Source organism: Microcebus murinus, chromosome 23 (assembly GCF_040939455.1).
Source record: "Microcebus murinus isolate Inina chromosome 23, M.murinus_Inina_mat1.0, whole genome shotgun sequence".
NCBI lineage: Eukaryota > Metazoa > Chordata > Mammalia > Primates > Cheirogaleidae > Microcebus > Microcebus murinus.
Window position 1 is genome coordinate 25,129,282 of NC_134126.1, and position 17,961 is coordinate 25,147,242.

The 17,961-nt window shown below is 59.2% G+C and overlaps 2 protein-coding genes across 6 annotated transcripts in view; one reads left to right on the top strand and one right to left on the bottom strand.

Annotated features, from left to right (window-relative positions):
- Nucleotides 1-12,385, top strand: part of LAMB3 (laminin subunit beta 3) — a 49,166-nt gene extending 36,781 nt beyond the window's left edge. For all 5 annotated transcript variants that reach the window (XM_075997100.1, XM_012781726.3, XM_012781724.3 and 2 more), the window contains 10 exons: nt 371-749; nt 2,548-2,708; nt 2,833-3,050; nt 3,347-3,544; nt 3,877-4,021; nt 6,731-6,938; nt 7,347-7,488; nt 7,896-8,072; nt 8,853-9,006; nt 11,885-12,385. In XM_075997100.1, the coding sequence (XP_075853215.1) occupies nt 371-749; nt 2,548-2,708; nt 2,833-3,050; nt 3,347-3,544; nt 3,877-4,021; nt 6,731-6,938; nt 7,347-7,488; nt 7,896-8,072; nt 8,853-9,006; nt 11,885-12,021 (1,919 nt within the window). In that variant the 3' untranslated portion in view covers nt 12,022-12,385. The remainder of the gene's footprint in view (nt 1-370; nt 750-2,547; nt 2,709-2,832; nt 3,051-3,346; nt 3,545-3,876; nt 4,022-6,730; nt 6,939-7,346; nt 7,489-7,895; nt 8,073-8,852; nt 9,007-11,884) is intronic.
- An 847-nt stretch (nt 12,386-13,232) lies between these two features.
- Nucleotides 13,233-17,961, bottom strand: part of CAMK1G (calcium/calmodulin dependent protein kinase IG) — a 30,707-nt gene continuing 25,978 nt past the window's right edge. The window contains exons 9-13 of the mRNA XM_012781732.3: nt 17,608-17,686; nt 15,631-15,718; nt 14,985-15,412; nt 14,274-14,400; nt 13,233-14,109 (exon numbers count right to left, since the gene is read on the bottom strand). Of these exons, the coding sequence (XP_012637186.1) occupies nt 14,310-14,400; nt 14,985-15,412; nt 15,631-15,718; nt 17,608-17,686 (686 nt within the window). The 3' untranslated portion in view covers nt 13,233-14,109; nt 14,274-14,309. The remainder of the gene's footprint in view (nt 14,110-14,273; nt 14,401-14,984; nt 15,413-15,630; nt 15,719-17,607; nt 17,687-17,961) is intronic.

Here is a 17,961-nt window from a genome sequence, read left to right on the forward strand (position 1 = left end):
AGGGCAGGCCTAAGGTCAGGCTGTCCCCACGTCCCCCTGCAGCAGGGCTGCTGTGTTCCCAGCTCCCCTGAGAAAGAGCTTTAGCAGAAGCCATCTCCAGGGCAGCAGCAAGGAGGGAGGATAGTTCTTCCTGCGTAGATGGGGACAGTGAGTCCGGAGGGGAAGGGAGTCAGTCTGATGTAGCCCAGAGCACAGGACTTGCCTCGAGCAGGACGGGCTCTGCTCTGAGCGCCGCCTCTCCCCTGCCAAGGGATTCTGAGCGGGTCGCTTCCCCTCTTTGGACTCAGTTTCCTCCTCTTCAGGGCTCTCCCCACTGGACGCCTTTATCTCCCTGGTCCTTGGCCTCTGACTGTCATTTCTCCCGCTGCAGCCTGTGACTGCGACTTCCGGGGAACGGAGGGCCCGGGCTGCGACAAGGCCTCTGGCCGCTGCCTCTGCCGCCCTGGCTTGGCCGGGCCCCGCTGTGACCAGTGCCAGCGAGGCTACTGCGGCCGCCACCCGGTGTGCGTGGCCTGCCACCCCTGCTTCCACACCTACGACGCGGACCTCCGGGCGCAGGCCCTGCGCTTTGGCAGCCTCCGCAATGCCACCGCCAGCCTGGGGTCAGGGCTGGGCCTAGGGGACCGCGGCCTGGCCTCCCGGATCCGAGACGCAAACAGCAAGATCGAGGATATCCAAGCAATTCTCAGGAGCGCCTCGGCCACAGAGCAGGAGGTGGCCCAGGCGGCCAATGGCATCTCCTCCATCAGGTGATTCCACTTCCCTGCCGAGCACTTAGAGGAATTATGCCACCTGGGCTCACATAAGGGGGCACACGGGTCCTCTTTACGCGTGGACGGCCCGTGGCACTGTTCGAGACACGTGCGTGTGCGCTCTCTCTCTCACCCGTGTCGCCGCAGGCCTGTGCTGCCGGTGCGGTGGGCGGGTATTGCTTCTGCCCTGCAGGCGGGAAAACGGGCACGGAGGTGAAGAAGTGACAGAGCCATGTGGCCCCCGGGGGCAGAGCTGGGGCTCGGGATGCAGTCTGGGAGCCCAGGCCCTGCCTGCCTTCCAGTGCCCGTGGGAGAGCCCGCTCTGGATTAGTCACCCGGGCGGGAGGGCAGCCGAGAGGCAGGGGCTCTAAAAATAACCCGCATTTGCCTTTGGGATGGAAGCGACGCTGCCCACACCCCCAGCCCACCAGCAGAGTCGCCTTCTCGGCGAGAGCTTCGGTTCTCAAAGTTTCTATAATTAGTCCCCGTTCCGTGAGCGCTGGCTTTCTGACGGCGCTCGGCCCTCCAGGTGTGGGGCTGGCGGCAGGAAAAGGCAGCCGGAGAAGAATGAAAACCGAGGCTTGGTGACTCATGGCTGTGCTAGAGCTTCTTTTGGGGGCTCTGGCAGAGGAGCTAGAGCAAATGCTGGGGATCATTCATTCATTTATTCAGTCCACATGTTTTTTAACCGCCCTTTAGGAGGCACTGGGGACGCTGAAGTTAACGTGACGTAGTCTTTGCCCTCGAGAGGCCGGCATGGGGAGAGGGACGGGTAAACCGCGAACTGCAATGTGACGCTTGTCGTGAGAGACCCGAAACTCCGGCCGAGGGCTGGTCACGGCAGGCTTCACACGGGAGGGGCCGTCTGCCCCGAGTCTCAGATTTGGGTAGTCACCTGCCGGGGTCCCGTAGGCTGGAAACACAGGCACAGAGGGGTGGCCCATGGAAGGATGTTCTAGGCCTGAGCAAAGCCTGGAGGGAGAGAGAGTGAGGCCTGCAGGAAGGAGCTGGTGGTTGGGCTGGTGGAGCTGCAAAGGGGAGAGAGGAACCTTCGAGAGCTCAGTGGCCGTGGGCCTGGGGGCAGGACCCTGAGGCCCCTTTGTGGGGGTGACCAGTGGGCAGTGGTGTTGGGGTCTGGAGCTCAGTGGGAGGTGTGGACTGCGGAAGAGAGATAAGAGAGCCAGGCTGTGCGGGTGGTGGCTGAAGTCAGCCTGTGGGGAGCCAGGGGGAGGGGTCAGGTGACAGTCCTCAGGGAAGCCAGGGGCAGGGAGAGGGGGAGGGACCCACCTGCAGAGGGAGGGAGGGAGGTGTGCGGGCGCTCCCAGCCTCTGCCCAGCGGAGCGTCTTCGCTGAAGGCCTCTGCTGGTCCTGACTCGGTAGTGGCTGTGCCAAGGCGATGACTAGCTCTGAGGAGGCCATGCCCCCTCCTCTATTTTATTTGTTTATTTTTTTAAGTGCGGTGCTGTTTATTTATTTATTTGAGACAGAGTCTCACTCTGTTGCCTGGGCCAGAGTGCCGTGGCGTCAGCCTAGCTCACAGCAACCTCAAACTCCTGGGCTCAAGCGATCCTCCTGCCTCAGCCTCCCGAGTAGCTGGGACTACAGGAACGCGCCACCACGCCTGGCTAATTTTTTCTATTTTTAGTAGAGACGGGGGTCTCGCTCTTGCTCAGGCTGCTCTTCAACTCCTGAGCTCAAGAGATCCTCCCGCCTCGGCCTCCCAGAGAGCTAGGCGTGAGCCACCGCGCGGGCCCCCAGCCCCTCTATTTTAGTGAAAGCCCCTCTCCCACCTCAGGCGAACTCTCCAGGGCCTGCAGCTGGATCTGCCCCTAGAGGAGGAGACGCTGTCCCTCCCGGGAGACCTGGAGAGTCTGGACAGAAGCTTCAGTCGCCTGCTCATTATGTATCAGAGCAAGAGGGAGCAGTTTGAAAAACTCGGCAGTGCCGACCCTTCAGGTGAGGACTTCTCGACAGCCCCTGCGCTGCCGGGCCAGGCAGGCCACGTCCCCCTGCCCTCCTGCGCCTCCGTCCACAGGCCTCTGGGCCCGGGGCAGCTCCTTGCCCTCCGCTCTCCCCGCAGGAGCCTTCCGGATGCTGACCGCGGCCTACGAGCGCTCATCCCAGGCCGAGAGGCAGGTCTCCGACAGCTCCCGCCAGCTGCGCCAGCTCAGGGACACCCGGAGAGAGGCAGAGAGGCTGGAGCTGCAGGGGGGAGGAGGAGGCGCCGGCGGCCCCCAGCTGGCCGCACTGAGGCGAGAGATGGCTTCCCTGCCTGACCTGACCCCCACCATCAACAAGGTGACTCAGGGCGTGGAGTCCCCCTCCCTGGAGCCCCTGCCCCAGCTAGGCGCACGACTGCTGCCACCTGCTTCCCATTAGGGCAAACCTGCCGCCCCGTGTGTGCAGAACCCACCCCACGCTCCACCCATCCCGACCTAGCGCCCCTCATGGCGTGTGCCCAGCGGTTGCCAAGGAAACAAGTTTCTGGTGCCTGGTTGTCATGGAGACGCCTGGCTGTTTGTTCCCTGGGTGTGGGCTGGGAGTGGTGGTCAAGGGGCCTTGGGTGGCCTCTCCGACACCCCATCTCCCCTCAGCTCTGCGGCGGCGCCAGGCAGACGGCCTGCACCCCAGGCGCGTGCCCCGGCGCGCTGTGTCCCCGCGACAACGGCACGACCTGTGGCGCCCACTGCAGGGGTGCCCTTCCCAGGGCCAGCGGGGCCTTCCGGACGGCGGGGCAGGTGGCCCAGCAGCTGCGGGCCTTCGACGCCCAGCTCCAGCAGACCAGGCAGATGGTAGGTGCCGCGAGGCGGGTGGCGCAGGCAGGGCGGAGCCCCTGGGCAATTCAGAGTTCCCGTTTGACCGCCAGGAGACTAAAGCCCAGAGACGTTAGGTGACCTGCTCCAGGCCCCACCGCAGGTGCCAGATAGTGTGTGGAGCCAACGTTTTGGGCTTTTTTCTTTTTTTAAAATCCAGCATCCACATGTGTCTTCTGGGGCCACACTGGGTTGGTTACAGATGCTTGCTAGGTAGGTCTTGGGTGCAGGATGAGCCACAGAACGCTCAAGACTGAGAGGCTCCCTGGGGCCTCAGCGCCCCTGACCATGGTGTCACTGTGTGCCCGCAGATCAGGGCCGCCGAGGAGGCCGCCGCGCAGGTGCAGTCGGACGCCCAGCGCCTGGAGACCCAGGTGAGCACCAGCCGCGCCCAGATGGAGGAAGACGTCCGCCGCACGCGGCTCCTCATCCAGCAGGTCCGGGACTTCCTCACAGGTGAGGCTGGTCTGTCCCCTGCCCCTGGCGGACGCCTCCTGCCTGTCCCTCACTCCCACGTTCGGGTCATCAGCTGGCCGCCTCCTCCCTCGTCCCCACGCCTGCCACCACCCCGGCCCAGGCCTCTGCGGCGAGTCTGGACTGTAGCCTGGGCCTTCTCGTTGTTCTCTCGCCTCCCCCGTGCTCCCTGGTGACCCGTTCGCATTCTCAGCAGAGCGCCTGAGACGCCTTTGAAAAATGTCTAACTCAGATCGTCACATCCCACTCCTGCTTAAAATCCTTCGGTGGCTTCACTGTGTCCTTGGAATAAACTCCCCACTCCTTCCATGGCCTACAAAGTCTGGCCTCTGTCCACGGCTCGGCTGTGACCTTGTGCTCCTCTCCCCTCCACTCTTGGGCTGTCCTTAGGCGGGTCAGGCTCCTGCCTGCTTCGGGGACCTTCATTTGCTCTTTCTCTGCCCAGAATGCTCTTTCCAAGACTGCTGCCGCTTGTGGCCGCTCCTGACCCCCCTTTCTGTGGTTGTCCCCTCCTATCCCATCCCCGCTGCAGTCTTACCTCCACTGCGCTGCCCAGACTCATGCGTTTGTCTACAGGGGGATTATCTGTCTCTGCACTAGACTGTAAACTGCAAGAGGGCAGTGAGAGTCGTCCGTGTTGGTTACTGCTGCATCGCCCAGTGGCGTGTAAGGCCAGACACAGAAAGGCATGCAATGTTGGCAGGAGGCATAAATGAGCAGATCCCCTCCCTAGCTGCCCCGGGGAGTGAGGAAGGGCTGTGCCATGGAAAGACCCCTGGGCAGGCCCCAGGGGACTGGTGTGACTTTGGGCAGGTTGCTTTTCTTTTTGCTTCGTCTTTTGCTTCTATAAACAGGAATGGTAGTATTTCACGGTTTATTCTGAGGATCCAGAAACTGATGTAAAATGTGTTTTGGAAAACTAAAGGTGCCTCAGGAACGAGAGTTGATATTATTAGATTTCTGGTTCCTGCCAGGGAGTTTGCTTGGCCGGGAGCCCAGTTAATATGAGCTGAGGGCTTAGTGTAATGACAGTGACTCTTTTTGCTACTGTGACAGTGTTTTTGCCCAAATAGGCCAAAGCCCCCTCTGGAGTGCAGATGGCAGGTCAGAGAGAGGCAGGGAGGACCCACTGAGGTCCCCTGACTTGCTGAGCCCAGCCTGACACTCAGAAGGCCATGAAACCGGGTGTCACATAGACCAAGCTCGAGCGTGCAGCGGGAGCAATGCGGAGTGAAGGAAGGGCCAGAGCTAGGCGGGCACGTGCTCATACCTGCTCATCGTAGGAGGCTTTCTGGAGGTGGAGCCTATTTAGCCTGGTTTTGAGAGCAGGACTCTGGGTGAGATGAAGGGTTGATGGTCTCTGTGTGAGGGTCCTTGTGAAAGCTTGCGGTTGGGATAAAACCACTGAGTTAAACTCAACCACAGTTACTACTTGGGCTCCTGCAGTGTTCTGCTGCATGGACCCGAGGGACACAGACATGAATGGTCGTGGCTTCCACCTTCCGGGAATGTTCTTCCACCTGGCATAGGGAGGGGGCTGGGGATGGGACCCGTGTGGCCAGCTGGTGAGCAAACCCTCTGGTTGTGGAATGAGGCTGGGCTCGGGGCCCCAGAGGAGTTCAGGCCCCAGGGCAAGCCATCGGGGTGGGTGGGTGCCCCTTCTCAACTCTTCAAAGCCAGTGAAATCTGTAAAAGGGAACAGGGAGAGATGGGGAAAGGATGTCATCTCTATACCTCTTATTTTCTGACCCAGAGTTGGTGCAACAACTCTTGCCAGTGGATTATTTCATGTCACACCCTCAGGTTGGGGATCATTATTCCCATTTCCCAGATCAGGAAACTGAGCTCAGAGAAGCCAGTTGACTTGCCCAGGGCTGCTCGAATAGTAAAGGGGAGATCTTGGTCTGGGACCTGTTCAATCCTCCACTCACTCTGCAAACCCTGAGGACCTCCAAGTGCCAGGCACCGCATGGGGTCTGGGGGTATGGCCATTGCCAAAACCCAGTCCCTGCTCTGGTGGGGCTTTCGTTCTACTGGGGAAAGATACAAAAATCTGGATGAATGAGTTCAGTGTTCAGCCTGTGGGTGTTGCTGAGTGCTGCAGAGACAGCCGTGGCAGGGAGGGAGGGTAAGGAATGCTGGTCTAGGGTGGAGGCTGCAATTCTAGATCGGGTGGCCGGGGTTGGCCTCTCTGCCAAGGTGACTTTCCAGCAAAGACCTGATTGATGATTCTTATCTGCCTTTGCCAAAATGATCATTCTGGCCCGGGGAGGGGTGCGGGGAAGGGGTCTCACTGCCAAGGAAGCGGCTCCAGTTCCTGGCCGTTCTTCTGCATTTAGGGATGATTGTGTGTGTGCTGCAGGCATTGTTCAGTCCCAGCTGTCTGGCACCACCGCTGTCTCCACAGCCCACAGCTTCCTGTGGCACCAGACACTTAGTTGCCACAGCTGTGCTGACACCCGCTCCCCACTCCTCCTCCCAGCCCCAGCGTGGAGCACAGGACAATCATCGTCCTATAGCATTCCCAGCCATGCCCGGGGAACAGGTTGAGAGGGGCAGCAGCTCCTTGGGCCGCCGTGGCAGAAGGCCACTGCCTGTGACTGCTGTGGGTGCAGCAGCTCAGCTCGGAGAGGCCTCAGATCTTTGGGGAGCGGAGCGGGCCCCCGCATCAGATACACGGCTGTCTTCCAGATCCTGACACCGACGCGGCCGCCATCCAGAAGGTCAGCGAGGCCGTGCTGGCCCTGTGGCTGCCCACGGACTCGGCCACAGTCCTGCGGAAGATGAACGAGATCCAGGCCATCGCGGCCAGGCTCCCCAACGTGGACCTGGTGCTGTCCCAGACCAAGCAGGACGTGGCGCGGGCCCGCAGGCTCCAGGCTGAGGCCGAGCAGGCCAGGTATGGCCTTGGCCTTGTACTTCTCCCTGCGTGGGGTGGGGCTGGCGTGTGGCTCCCCAACCCCGTTGCCGGGAGAGGGGTGCAGAGGGTGGGGAGACAGGAGGGGGTGCTTACTGTGGCGGGGAGTGGCTGAGCAATACACAGAGTCCAAGTTAAACCTCACTCGCATGCTGCCGTCTCCCTTATTGGAAACTCTGCCCAGCGGGTGTCTCAGGTGTAACGCTCACCTCCATCGCGTCTGCTTGGTGGGGTCCCGGATGCCCCAGCGACTGCGTCTATACTCCCCTCACTCTTTGTCTTGGCTGGGAACGGTGTTCTCTTGGACTGGTGCACGATGGCTGGGAAGCGCACATTTACTCATCCACCATTCACTCATTCTCTCCCTCCTCCCCTCCCCCCCCCCCCCAGGAGCCGAGCCCACTCGGTGGAGGGCCAGGTGGAGGACGTGGTCGGGAACCTGCGGCAGGGCACGGTGGCGCTGCAGGAGGCCCAGGACACCATGCAAGGCACCAGCCGCTCCCTCCAGCTTATCCAGGACAGGGTTGCCGAGGTGAGCTGTTACGGCTTCCGCCCCCAACATCTGGGAACGAGCAGACAGATTTAGGCACAAGGCATAGAAGGTTCCAGAGAGTGACCTGAAGGAACCTGGGCTGGAGTTCTAGAGAGGGAGGGTTACAAGCCTTGGGGCTGACTTTGAGCCGTGGGTTTTCTGGTCTCGTGGCTGGGGTGCAGAAGGCGTGGGTGGAGGCCGAGCTGCGGCAGGAGTGGGGTGTCAGCTGGGCTGGAGAAGGAAGGGCCGGGGTGTCAGTGGACAGGTAGGGGCTTGGGAGGGGGGCAGTCGTGACGTCCTGGTGGGAGAGAGCCTCTTGCCTGCTGAGTTGGAGAAAAGACGGGGACGAAGGCCCTTGCCTGGGGGACCCACCGCAAACCCCACATCTCCTCCCTCTTTCCGTGCAGGTTCAGCAGGTCCTGGGGCCAGCGGAAAGGCTGGTGACAGGCATGACGGAGCAGCTGGGTGACTTCTGGGCACGGATGGGGGAGCTCCGCCGCCAGGCCCAGCAGCAGCGGGCTCAGGCAGGCCAGGCCCAGCAGCTCGCAGAGGGCGCCAGCGAGCGGGCACTGAGTGCCCAGGAGGTACGGAGAGGGCAGAGTCAGCCCAGTGACGCACAGCCCGTGGGGGGTCCTGAGCAGGAGGGGACTTTGCACACTTTATAAAACCATGGACTCAACAGTGCTTATAATAACAGAACCGGAGGGGACTCTAGGATTAACCTAAAGCTGGCCGGGATCTGAATTCCCCCTCTGCTGCCTTTGGTGAAGCTGGCTCGGGGATGCCGGGGCTGATCTAGTCTGATCCCTCTCCTTTTACAGACGGGGCGGTGCCTTGTCCCGTAGGCCTGACACTCGTCTACCGAGCAGGTCTCTTGACGCCCAGTGCAGAGCTTGTCTCCTGGGTCCCCAGGGAGGACAGACAGTCTTACCTTACCTGAGCTCCATTATTGTCACAGTTAGACCAGAGAGAAGATCAAAGAGCCATTCTTGGTGTCCCAGGTGTACCACCTGCTTCCCCCTGGACCAGGGACACTGGCACTTGCAATCCTGGTACAGCGACCGAGTTGCTAAGTCCACCGTCAAGTAGCAGCTTAATAGTAACATACTATTACGTGCCTGGCATGGTGTGGGAAGCGAGGTGGGCAATGACAGGAGCTAGGGAGGGAGGGAGGGAAATACAGAAGTTTAAGGGACACAGTCTGGGGCTCAGGGGTTGTTACAGGCAAAACCAACCCTAACCGGGGAATAATGGGATGCACCTTATCACTGTGTGTTGATTTGGGTGAGATCAAGTGCTTTAAGCACAGGCCTTCAGGACCTTGGGTGCTGTTGATGGCACTGAAACTATTCTACCTCTTTCAGGGATTCGAGAGAATAAAGCAGAAATATGCCGAGCTGAAGGACCGGCTGGGTCGGAGTCCCATGCTGGGTGAACAGGGCAGCCGGATTATGAGCGTGAAGACAGAGGCGGAGGAGCTGTTTGGGGAGACTGTGGAGATGATGGACAGGATGAAAGGTGAGGGAATGGTCCAGGGCGTGGGTGGCCGGGCACCCCAGAAGGCTGGTGCCAACTCAGGGCTCCTGAAGCCCACTCTTGTTGGAGCCAGCAGAGCTAAGGGAGTGAGGTCAGGTGGGTGTCCTGAGCTCCTAGGAGCTGTGAGATGCACGACGGGCTGGGGCCTGCGGAGATGTTCACACCACCCTGGCCATGCTCAAGAAGCCTGCAGTGCAGATGGGGCCATTCTTCCCGTTGCCTGCACGATGCACAGAACTGTATTCGACAGGGCAAGGTGGTCTGTGCTGGGGGCAGAATAGTACGAGCTCTAGGGGTTCAGAGGATTAATAATTTCAGAGAGACATGGTCAGTGAAGGGAAGAAAGGATGAGATTGGAGGCAGGCCTGGGAGCATGCGTAGGCCTGGGGGAGAGGCTGTGAGGAAGAGGACAGGAGTGGTGAGAAGAAACAAGGCACACTCTGAGGCTGGGGACAGGAGAGGAGGGTTGACGAGGGGCTGGTGGGAGAGAAGTGGGTGGCATGGGGCAGTGTGGCCGGGTCCATGTGTTGGCCTTTCAGTGCAAGGAAGAAGAGGGTGGACAGCCCTGGAGGCAGTAGGGCACGTCCGCGGGTTTTGGATATGGCAGAGACATAGTGAGAGTAGCTTTTGGAAGGGTTCTGAGGTTTCCTCAGAACAGGGAGCAGGGGCCCCAGGAACCAGAGTCAATCTTTGAGGTGGGATGACAGGCCACCGGGCTGGGGTGTGTCCAGTGAAAGCCACAGGCGGAGTTTCTCTGGATTTCAGCAGAAGTGGTTGGCAGAAGTCTCTTTGGGTAGCCAGGTGGACCCCGCGGAGAAGTCTGGGCTGCTGGGTTGGTGACGGATAGACGTGAGGTTGTCAGACGTGAGACCCCTTTGTGCAAGGTGAGAGTTGCTGACCCAGTGGAGGAAGCAGCGCCTGGGTCAATGCCTGCTCCGGCCTTGCTCTTCCATGCTTTTCATGACAATCAAGAATCTGTTTATCAAATCTGTGGGTGACAGAGATTTACGACACTACAGCCAATATTCAAGGCAATAGCAAAAGTCTAAAAGGATGGGCAGATGGGCTAATGGATGAAATTAAATAAAGAGAAAAGTGACCTTGCACCCTGGCCCTGTTTGGGCTTAAACCCACAGGTACAGCTCAGGGGAGGCCTGGCCTCTCCGTGGCTACGGTCACTGAAGATACTTTATAACTGCTGAGTGATAAGCAAACACGAATTGTCACTCACCTGAAAATGACCCAAGAGTTTGAGTAACTGCAAGCTTGTTGTAAGCTGGCAAGGTCTTGGTACTGCCAAAAGAATTAATAAGCACAAAGCAGCCGCAGTAAGGGGGCTACTAGTTCAGGGGTGACAGTAACACTATGTAGCCGCTGGTGTGGCACGTGCCCACCAGCCGGGAAAGGCTCAGGTTGTAGCGCTGGAATAGGAATGTACCTGCTTGCAGGAATTGGCCTTTCACTGCAGGGGAATGGGAGGAGGGTGCACGGGGAGTTCCGGGGGGGGAGGGGGCTGAGAGCAGCGGCTACTTAACAGCCACTACGGGCGTATTGCAATATTTTATCAGCCTGTGTGTCCGTGCGGTGCCCGCTGGCTCCATGTTGACCCACTGATAACGCTGTCGCACTCTGCTCATGGGGTCGCACCTGGGGCATGGTGCCGAGGTGATGGCTCAACCCGCATGCACATGCGGTTGGGGGAGTGACTCGGCCATTGTATCAGATGGGAGAGGATGAAAGAACTAGAGAGGGTTAGCCTGGAGACAGTAAAACCTCAGGAGTGTGAAGGATTGTCACGTGGGAGCAGAGAGATACATTCTCGTATCCCCAGGAGACAGGCCTGGGACAACTGGGGGGAAGCAAGAAGGGATCAGATTTTGGCTTCATGAGAAGATGATTTTTTTTTTTTTTGAGACAGAGTCTCACTCTGTTGCCCAGGCTAGAGTGCCGTGGCATCAGCCTCGCTCGCAGCAACCTCAAACTCCTGGGCTCAAGCGATCCTTCTGCCTCAGCCTCCCGAGTAGCTGGGACTACAGGCATGCGCCACCATGCCCGGCTAATTTTTTCTATATATTTTTAGTTGTCCATATAATTTCTTTATTTTTAGTAGAGACAGGGTCTTACTCTTGCTCAGGCTGGTCTCTAACTTCTGACCTTGAGCGATCGGTCCGTCTGGGCCTCCCAGAGAGCTTGGATTACAGGTGTGAGCCACCACGCCCGGCCAAAATGGTTTTTTAATTACCAGAGCTGCCTTAAAGTTGGAGCCTCGTGAGGCAGGTCCTGCTCCCCCGCTGTTCCTGGGAAGGTTCAGGCTGAGGCTGGGTACCAGCTTTCGTGGATGTGGCAGAGGAACTCCTGCCTGGAGGGACAGGGGAATAGGCCGGACTGGCAAAATCTGGTGGTGGTGTGCAGAAGGGAACGGAGGAGGAGGCCTAGATTTATCCGGAGTGGCACTTTGGGACGGGAAAGTGGGGAGGAGTTCTGGTCACCCGGCCAGTTCTTTTGCCCACTCGAGGATCGTTGGTGGGATGGCAGCTGTCCGGGTCCACCAACGTCGGGTTGCTAATCTTGGTGCCTGTGGCCTCCCTCATCAGCCTGGGACAACTGAGAGAGCCCGGGGCAGAGAGAGGGAGGAGGGCACAGGAATAATTGGGAGTGGGGGCCTCTGGGGACCCGACCCCTGCCAGGTTTCTAAGCGTGGGGTAGAGGCGGGAGGGATCGCCGCCTTAGTGGCCAGATTCCCCTGGACGGCGTTTCTCCTGCACGTGCTCCTGCAGGTAGGGGAGGAGAGGGAAGGGTTGGGAGGCTTTGGGTGTCTCACCACCAACTCCTCCTCCCACTGCTGTTGCATTTGCCCCAGACATGGAGTCGGAGCTCGTGCGGGGCAGCCAGGCCATCATGCTGCGCTCGGCGGACCTGACCGGGCTGGAGAAGCGCGTGGAGCAGATCCGAGACCACATCAACTCGCGAGTGCTCTACTACGCCACCTGCAAGTGACGCGCCGGTCCCAGCCCAGGCCCCGCGCACCTGCCCTCTTTGCTCTTGGTGGGCAGACTGGGTTGGAATGTGCCCCAGCCCAGGGGACTTTGTTACCGCTCAGGCACAGCCCGGACCACCCCTGGCGTGCAGCCATTAAGATCACCCTGGGCTTCCGCTGAGCCTGAGCTGATGGGACAACTACATTTGAAGGACAGAGATGACGGAGGTGGACATGTCATCGTGAGCTTTCCAGCCAAGGGAGCTGGGCTGGGCAGGGTCCTTGCCCTTTGTTCTCTCTTGTAGCTGAATCCTAGACCAACACAAAAACGTAACAAAAAAATAATGTAAAAATGAAGAGGCCAATAAAAATCTTTGGAAAGGAGCCTTGGAGGTTCAAAGAGGGAAAATGGTCTGTCTCCCAGCTAAGTAAGCCTCTGTTCCTTGTTGCTGCTTCCCACGTGGAGTTCCTGGGTGCTCTGCTCCGTTCGGCTTGCTTGGCACCCACACTAGGGGGCCTGGGCCCCTCCGCCCCAGGATCTGACGGGTTCTGTCCTTGAGAGACCAGAGGTGCAGTTTTCGCCTTTGAACAGCCGTACAGCTTCCCATTTACAGGTAGGAGAGAGAAATCCATGGAAGCTAAGTAACGCGTCCAACATCACAGAGCTTCCAGAGGCAGGACTAGGATCTGTGTCTCTCGAGGTCTCAAATGTAAATGGGTGTGTGTGCAGGGCGGGGAGAGACGATGGAATGGCATGGACATCTGTGTGCAGGCGTTTTATCTGTGTTACCTTCTTGACCATTGTTAATCACGTTGATTATTCACTCGGTGCTGTGCTGGGCATGTCACCTGCATTTTCTCATGATGTAAGTGCTGCTGTCGTTCCCACCGGACAGGTGAAGAGAGCAAGGCACAGAAGGCTAAGTGACTTACCCAAGGTCACCGGCACGGCAGGTCGGGGGCTCAAACTCACGCCCAGCTAATGCAGTCTTTAAGAAAACAGCTGCTGGAGCCAGACTGCCCACCCCAAGGGGCTGTCGGGAGGAGTCGCGGAGTCAATTGTGTGACTCGTGAAGCTCATGTCACACACAGGGTGCCTGGCGCGCCGTTTGCTCCTAACACACCCACCAGCCACAGTGCTGGCTCCTGCCTGACCTCAGCCGCCCATGCACTTTCCACTCCGGACAGGCTCAGCAGTGTCCTGACCTTGAAAGAACCAAATGCAACCTTGTAGAGAAAAATATGTCCATTTTATTGAGCACAACACTGAGCATGAAGCTGGAGGGGGCGGGGGGCAGTGAGGGAACCGGGGAAGGACAAGAACAAGGACGAGCCTGTCTTTCAAGGAGAGAAAGGGGGGCAGAGGCGGGATCAGAATTCCTGGCTGAGAGTAAAGTAGTCAACTTCCAGCGTTAAGGTAATTGGTTGTGTGCGTGGAGGGTTTGCGGCCAGGGTGAGAATTCTCGACAGTCCCTAGTCGTGAGTGTCTTTCCATCCCACCCCGGAGGGTGCGGCGCTGCTTTTAGATTGAGGCACAGAGGGAGGGGACAGAAGTGTGCCCGGGAGCTGGCTGGCTGGGTCTCAGCGTGGGTGAGAACTGAGCCCGCGGTGAGCGATGAGAGCTCAGGGCGGACCGCGGGGAGCCGCCTGCCGCTCATGCAGATGGGCAGGCAGCTACGTCAGCGAGCCCGCTCTGGCCGCGAGGACGGAGCGTGTGCAGAGCGGGGGCTGGGTGGATGTTCCATATGGCTTTGCTTGGAGAAGGTGACACAGCCTGGCCAGCCCATTAAGCTTTTCACGACAAACAGCACACAGACCCAGGCGAGAGCTATCTACGCACACTGCACAGAGCCATGGCACGCGGGGCGCGGGGGCAGGGAGCAGGCAGGTCGGGGGGGACCCGGAAGCCGGCGGGTGCTGCTCCTCCTGCCTGAAGCTTCAACAGAGGCCTCCAGGCCTCGGGGCCTCCCTCCCGGGCCTCCTTGAGGGGGGGCTGGTGCCTCTGACCAGAACCCGCTCCTGCCAGGCCCTGCTCCACTTGCTCTTCTGTCCTTGCTTGCCGGGTGGACGCCACGCTTGGAAGGGCAGAGAGGAGCTGAACATCTCTCCTGCGGGAGTGGGTGCGGGGTGAGGGTGGGGCTGCCATCTCCAGCCACCCTGCCCCCCCCATCACTGCAGACCCCATCACTGCGACTCCCGCTTGGCGCTCTCCCCTGGGACGGAAGCTCTCCCCAGGCCCCGGGCCCCGGCCCTCTGGGCCTCTTGTCCTCACCTGAAAGTTGCGGTGACGGGGGCACAGGCTCCGGGATCACATGATGAGACAGACGCCGGTCTGCCCTGCCCGGCAGTGGGAGCCGCCGCCGCCTTTCACCGGCACCATGACCTCTGATTTGAAGTTCCTGGAAGGGAAAGGAAGCAGCAGCCTCTGAAGCATTGGAGGAAGGGAGACGACTTGGGGGGCGGCTCTCTGCGCCCGTGGCATCCGCTCAGCTCTCCGTTCACGAGGCTCAGAAAGCTCAAGCCCCGGCGGAGAAGACATACAAGACCGCCAACTCCTGCCGGCCCCGTTCCTCCTCCAAGACAGAGAGGCCCTGGAAACTCGAGGAATCGAATGCCCAGAAACTCACATGCACCCAGTTCTCTGTGGGCTTTTGTAATCTGTTGCTTCACTGGATTTTTACAGTGCCTCTGTGAGGCAGGCTCAGCAGGTGCATATACTTCAGTCCACCCATTTTACAGATGAGTAAACTGGAGGCAGAGACATTCACTGACTTGTCAATGGCCTCACAGCCAGTGAGTAGTGTGACAGGGACAGGGCCGGAAGCCTTTCCCTTGACCTCTGACCCAGAGCTCTTCCCACCCTTGAGGGCTGCCCGTGAGCAGGAGAGGCCTTTATGTCCATTGCTGTCAGTCTTTCTGCCTGAGTTCTTTCAGAACCGGGCCGAGCGGGGCTGGGGCTCCGGCTCTGGCTGAGAATACGTACTGTTTCTTGTTGGCCTTTTTGAGGAGCGTGGGCTCGGAGCAGTAGGAGGACTTCCCTTTGCTCCCGGTGCTCAGGCAGCTGGAGCAGCAGCCGCAGGGCTCGCCGGCCAGGGGCCCCTGGTGCATGGGCACCAGGCTGCTGCTGATGCGGAGGGAGCCGTTGACCAGGCAGTTGAGGGACCTGCCGGCGGGGGCAGGGGGCCGGCGGCCGTGCTGGCAGGGCAGCCGGGTCAGGGCCGGGAGCGCCACGCCCTGGTCCAGGACGGGCGCCTCGGTGATGGCGATCTCAGGGGAGCTGGGGCTGGAGGCTTCTGAGGTTGGCGTGACGACGGGCGGCCTGTTCTCCACCTCGGGGCGGGCGTCGGGGCTGTGCAGGTTCATGTGCAGCTTCCGCATGTGGTGCACCACGGCCGCCGCGTTGAAGGCTTGCTGCGGAGACGGGAGAGCGGCCTCAGGGGACCCCGGGCTCAAGGCTTCCCTTTGCCTGATGGCCTCGAGAAACCAGCGTGCCACTTCTCCTTCCAGGGAGGGTGCGGGGAGCTCCAGTGCCTGCCGGGACGCCCCAGGGAAAGCCCTCCTGGCAGCCCCCGCCAGCCCAGCCTCCCGGGGCCCAGACTGCCCGCTCACCCGCGGGGAGGACAGCTTACCCTCCACTTGCTCTTAGCGAAGTTCTTCTGGATCTGCAGGCTGACCGACGGGTAGATGTCGCGGTGGAGGGCTGTGTTTCCGTCAATCCTGCGGGTGCACGAGGGGACACCTGGCTACTAGGGGGCTGTGGACCCCCAGCCGGGGTGGGCAGGGAGCATGCAGGTCCAGGCTAAAGCAGTGTAGGGTGCCCAGGAGAAGGGCAGCCTACAGCAGGAAAGGGCTGCAAGGAGTGCCCTTCTGTCTGCTGGTTCAGGTTGTAGTGGGCTCATACTTTGGCAAAATCAAAAACTTTCAGGCGGGGTGCGGTGGTGGCTCACGCCAGTAATCCTAGCACTCTGGGAGGCCAAGGCGGGCGGATCACTCAAGGCCAGGGGTTCAAAACCAGCCTGAGCAAGAGCAAGACCCCCTCTCTACTAAAAATACAAAGAAATTAATTGGCCAACTAAAAATACATAGAAAAAATTAGCCGGGCATGATGGCTACATGCCTGTAGTCCCAGCTACTCGGGAGGCTGAGGCAGGAGGATCGCTTGAGCCCAGGAGTTTGAGGTTGTTGTGAGCTACCCCTGGCAAAGAGTGAGAGTCTGTCTCAAAAAACAAAAAACAAAAAACAAAAAACCTTTCAGAGCAGGGTTGGCAAACTGTGGCCTGTAGGCCAAATCTACCCATTTCCTGTTCTTGTAAGTAAGGTTTTATTGGAACACGGCCGTGCTCATTTCAGTATTGTCCATGGCTGCTTTTGCATTACAACAGCAGGGTTGAGTAGTTGCCATAGAGACAGTATGGCCAGCAGAGCCTGAACTATTTACTCTCTGGTCCTTTACAGAGAAAGTTTATTGACCCCAGCATTGCAGACCACTTGGGTGGTCACTGTCCTTTAGCCCAAACCCTTGTTCAGAATTCACTTCCTCCTGGAAGGCTTCCTTGGTGGGGACTGTCTGGCGCCACCTGGCACAGCCTGCCCCTTTCCTACTCGCTTGGCCTCCCACTCCCCGTCTCTTACGTGCGCCAGACGCTTGCTGTGTGAACAGTCCCGCACTGACTGCTGCGGACCCCGAGAAGTGCGAGGCATGGGCCCCGACCCCTGGGAGCTTATGACCTAGGTGTGGGGCGCTGCTCATGCCATGGACTAGAGTGATTTAGGGTGAGCTGTGTAATTAATAGAGAGAAACGGGGAGGTCTGCATGGACTGCAGGGGTGAGGGCTTCAGGGAAGGGCAGAGACTGATCTGGATCCTGACGGATGCTGCGTACAGGGCAAGAGGCAGGACATTGTGGGCAGTGAAAGGGGTCTGACCCAAGGTGTAGTTAGGAAGGACCTTGGTACGTGGCAGAGGGCAGGGACAGAGGGAGAGCCCTTAGGCCTATCTGGGACAGAGAATGTGTGTCGGGCATCCGGGGAAATGATGCTGGAGATAAAGGGTCAGTCCGGATTAAGAAAAACCTAAAAGACAGAGGACTCTAGGCTTACCCGGCGGGAAGCGGGGAGCTATCGCAAATTCTTGAGCAGGGGAGTAACATGAAAAAAAAAAAGTGTTCCAAGACTTTCTTTTCCTATTTTATCACTTGGTGGCTTTGTGATTGTTCTTAAACCACTTCACCTGGAACAGGCTTTGAAACCAGAGTAAAACGAAGCTCTTAAGGACAGGAGAGGATTGCCTGTTTGCAGTGCCCCTCCAGTACCTGGGACTGAGCGTTGCGCCCCGCCCCGGTGCTGACGACAGCGCCTGGCCACGCCCATCTCCTGCGCGTGGCTGGGACAACTCGGCCGCCACCCTGAGGTCTGAACGTGCTCCGTTAACAGGTGCACTGCTGTTTGCATCTCCGCCTGGCCCTGATGAACAGCCGTGTGCCCCTTGGTTGTCACCACAGTGCATGGCTCAGGGCAAGCGGATTCCGGGGAATGGGACGTGACAAGTCAGCACGGCTTTGGGAACCGCCAGGCCAGGGGCCAGGGTCCGGCCCGCTGCTCACTCACCAGGGGTGACTCAACGCCTTCTCACAGGTGTACCGCTCATTCGGGTCCTTCTCCAGCAAGTGGCAAATAAAGTCCTTGGCTGAGAGGAACAAGCAGAGAGACACGACAAGTAAGGACCAGATTTCACGACTGATGGAAATTCACTTCCGGGGCTGGTGGGTGGCAGTGAATGCATCTTTAGCTGATTTTCCAAAGAGGCAATTTTAAGAGGCTTAAAAGAGAGGAAGAAAAAAAAATATCCAAACCACGTAAAAACAACCCACCATAAACCACCAAAGAAGAGAGGTTCTGAGAGCCTCACCCACACAGCACTGCAGAGACAGCACTCGTCACGCGGCACCCATGTGCCCGCAC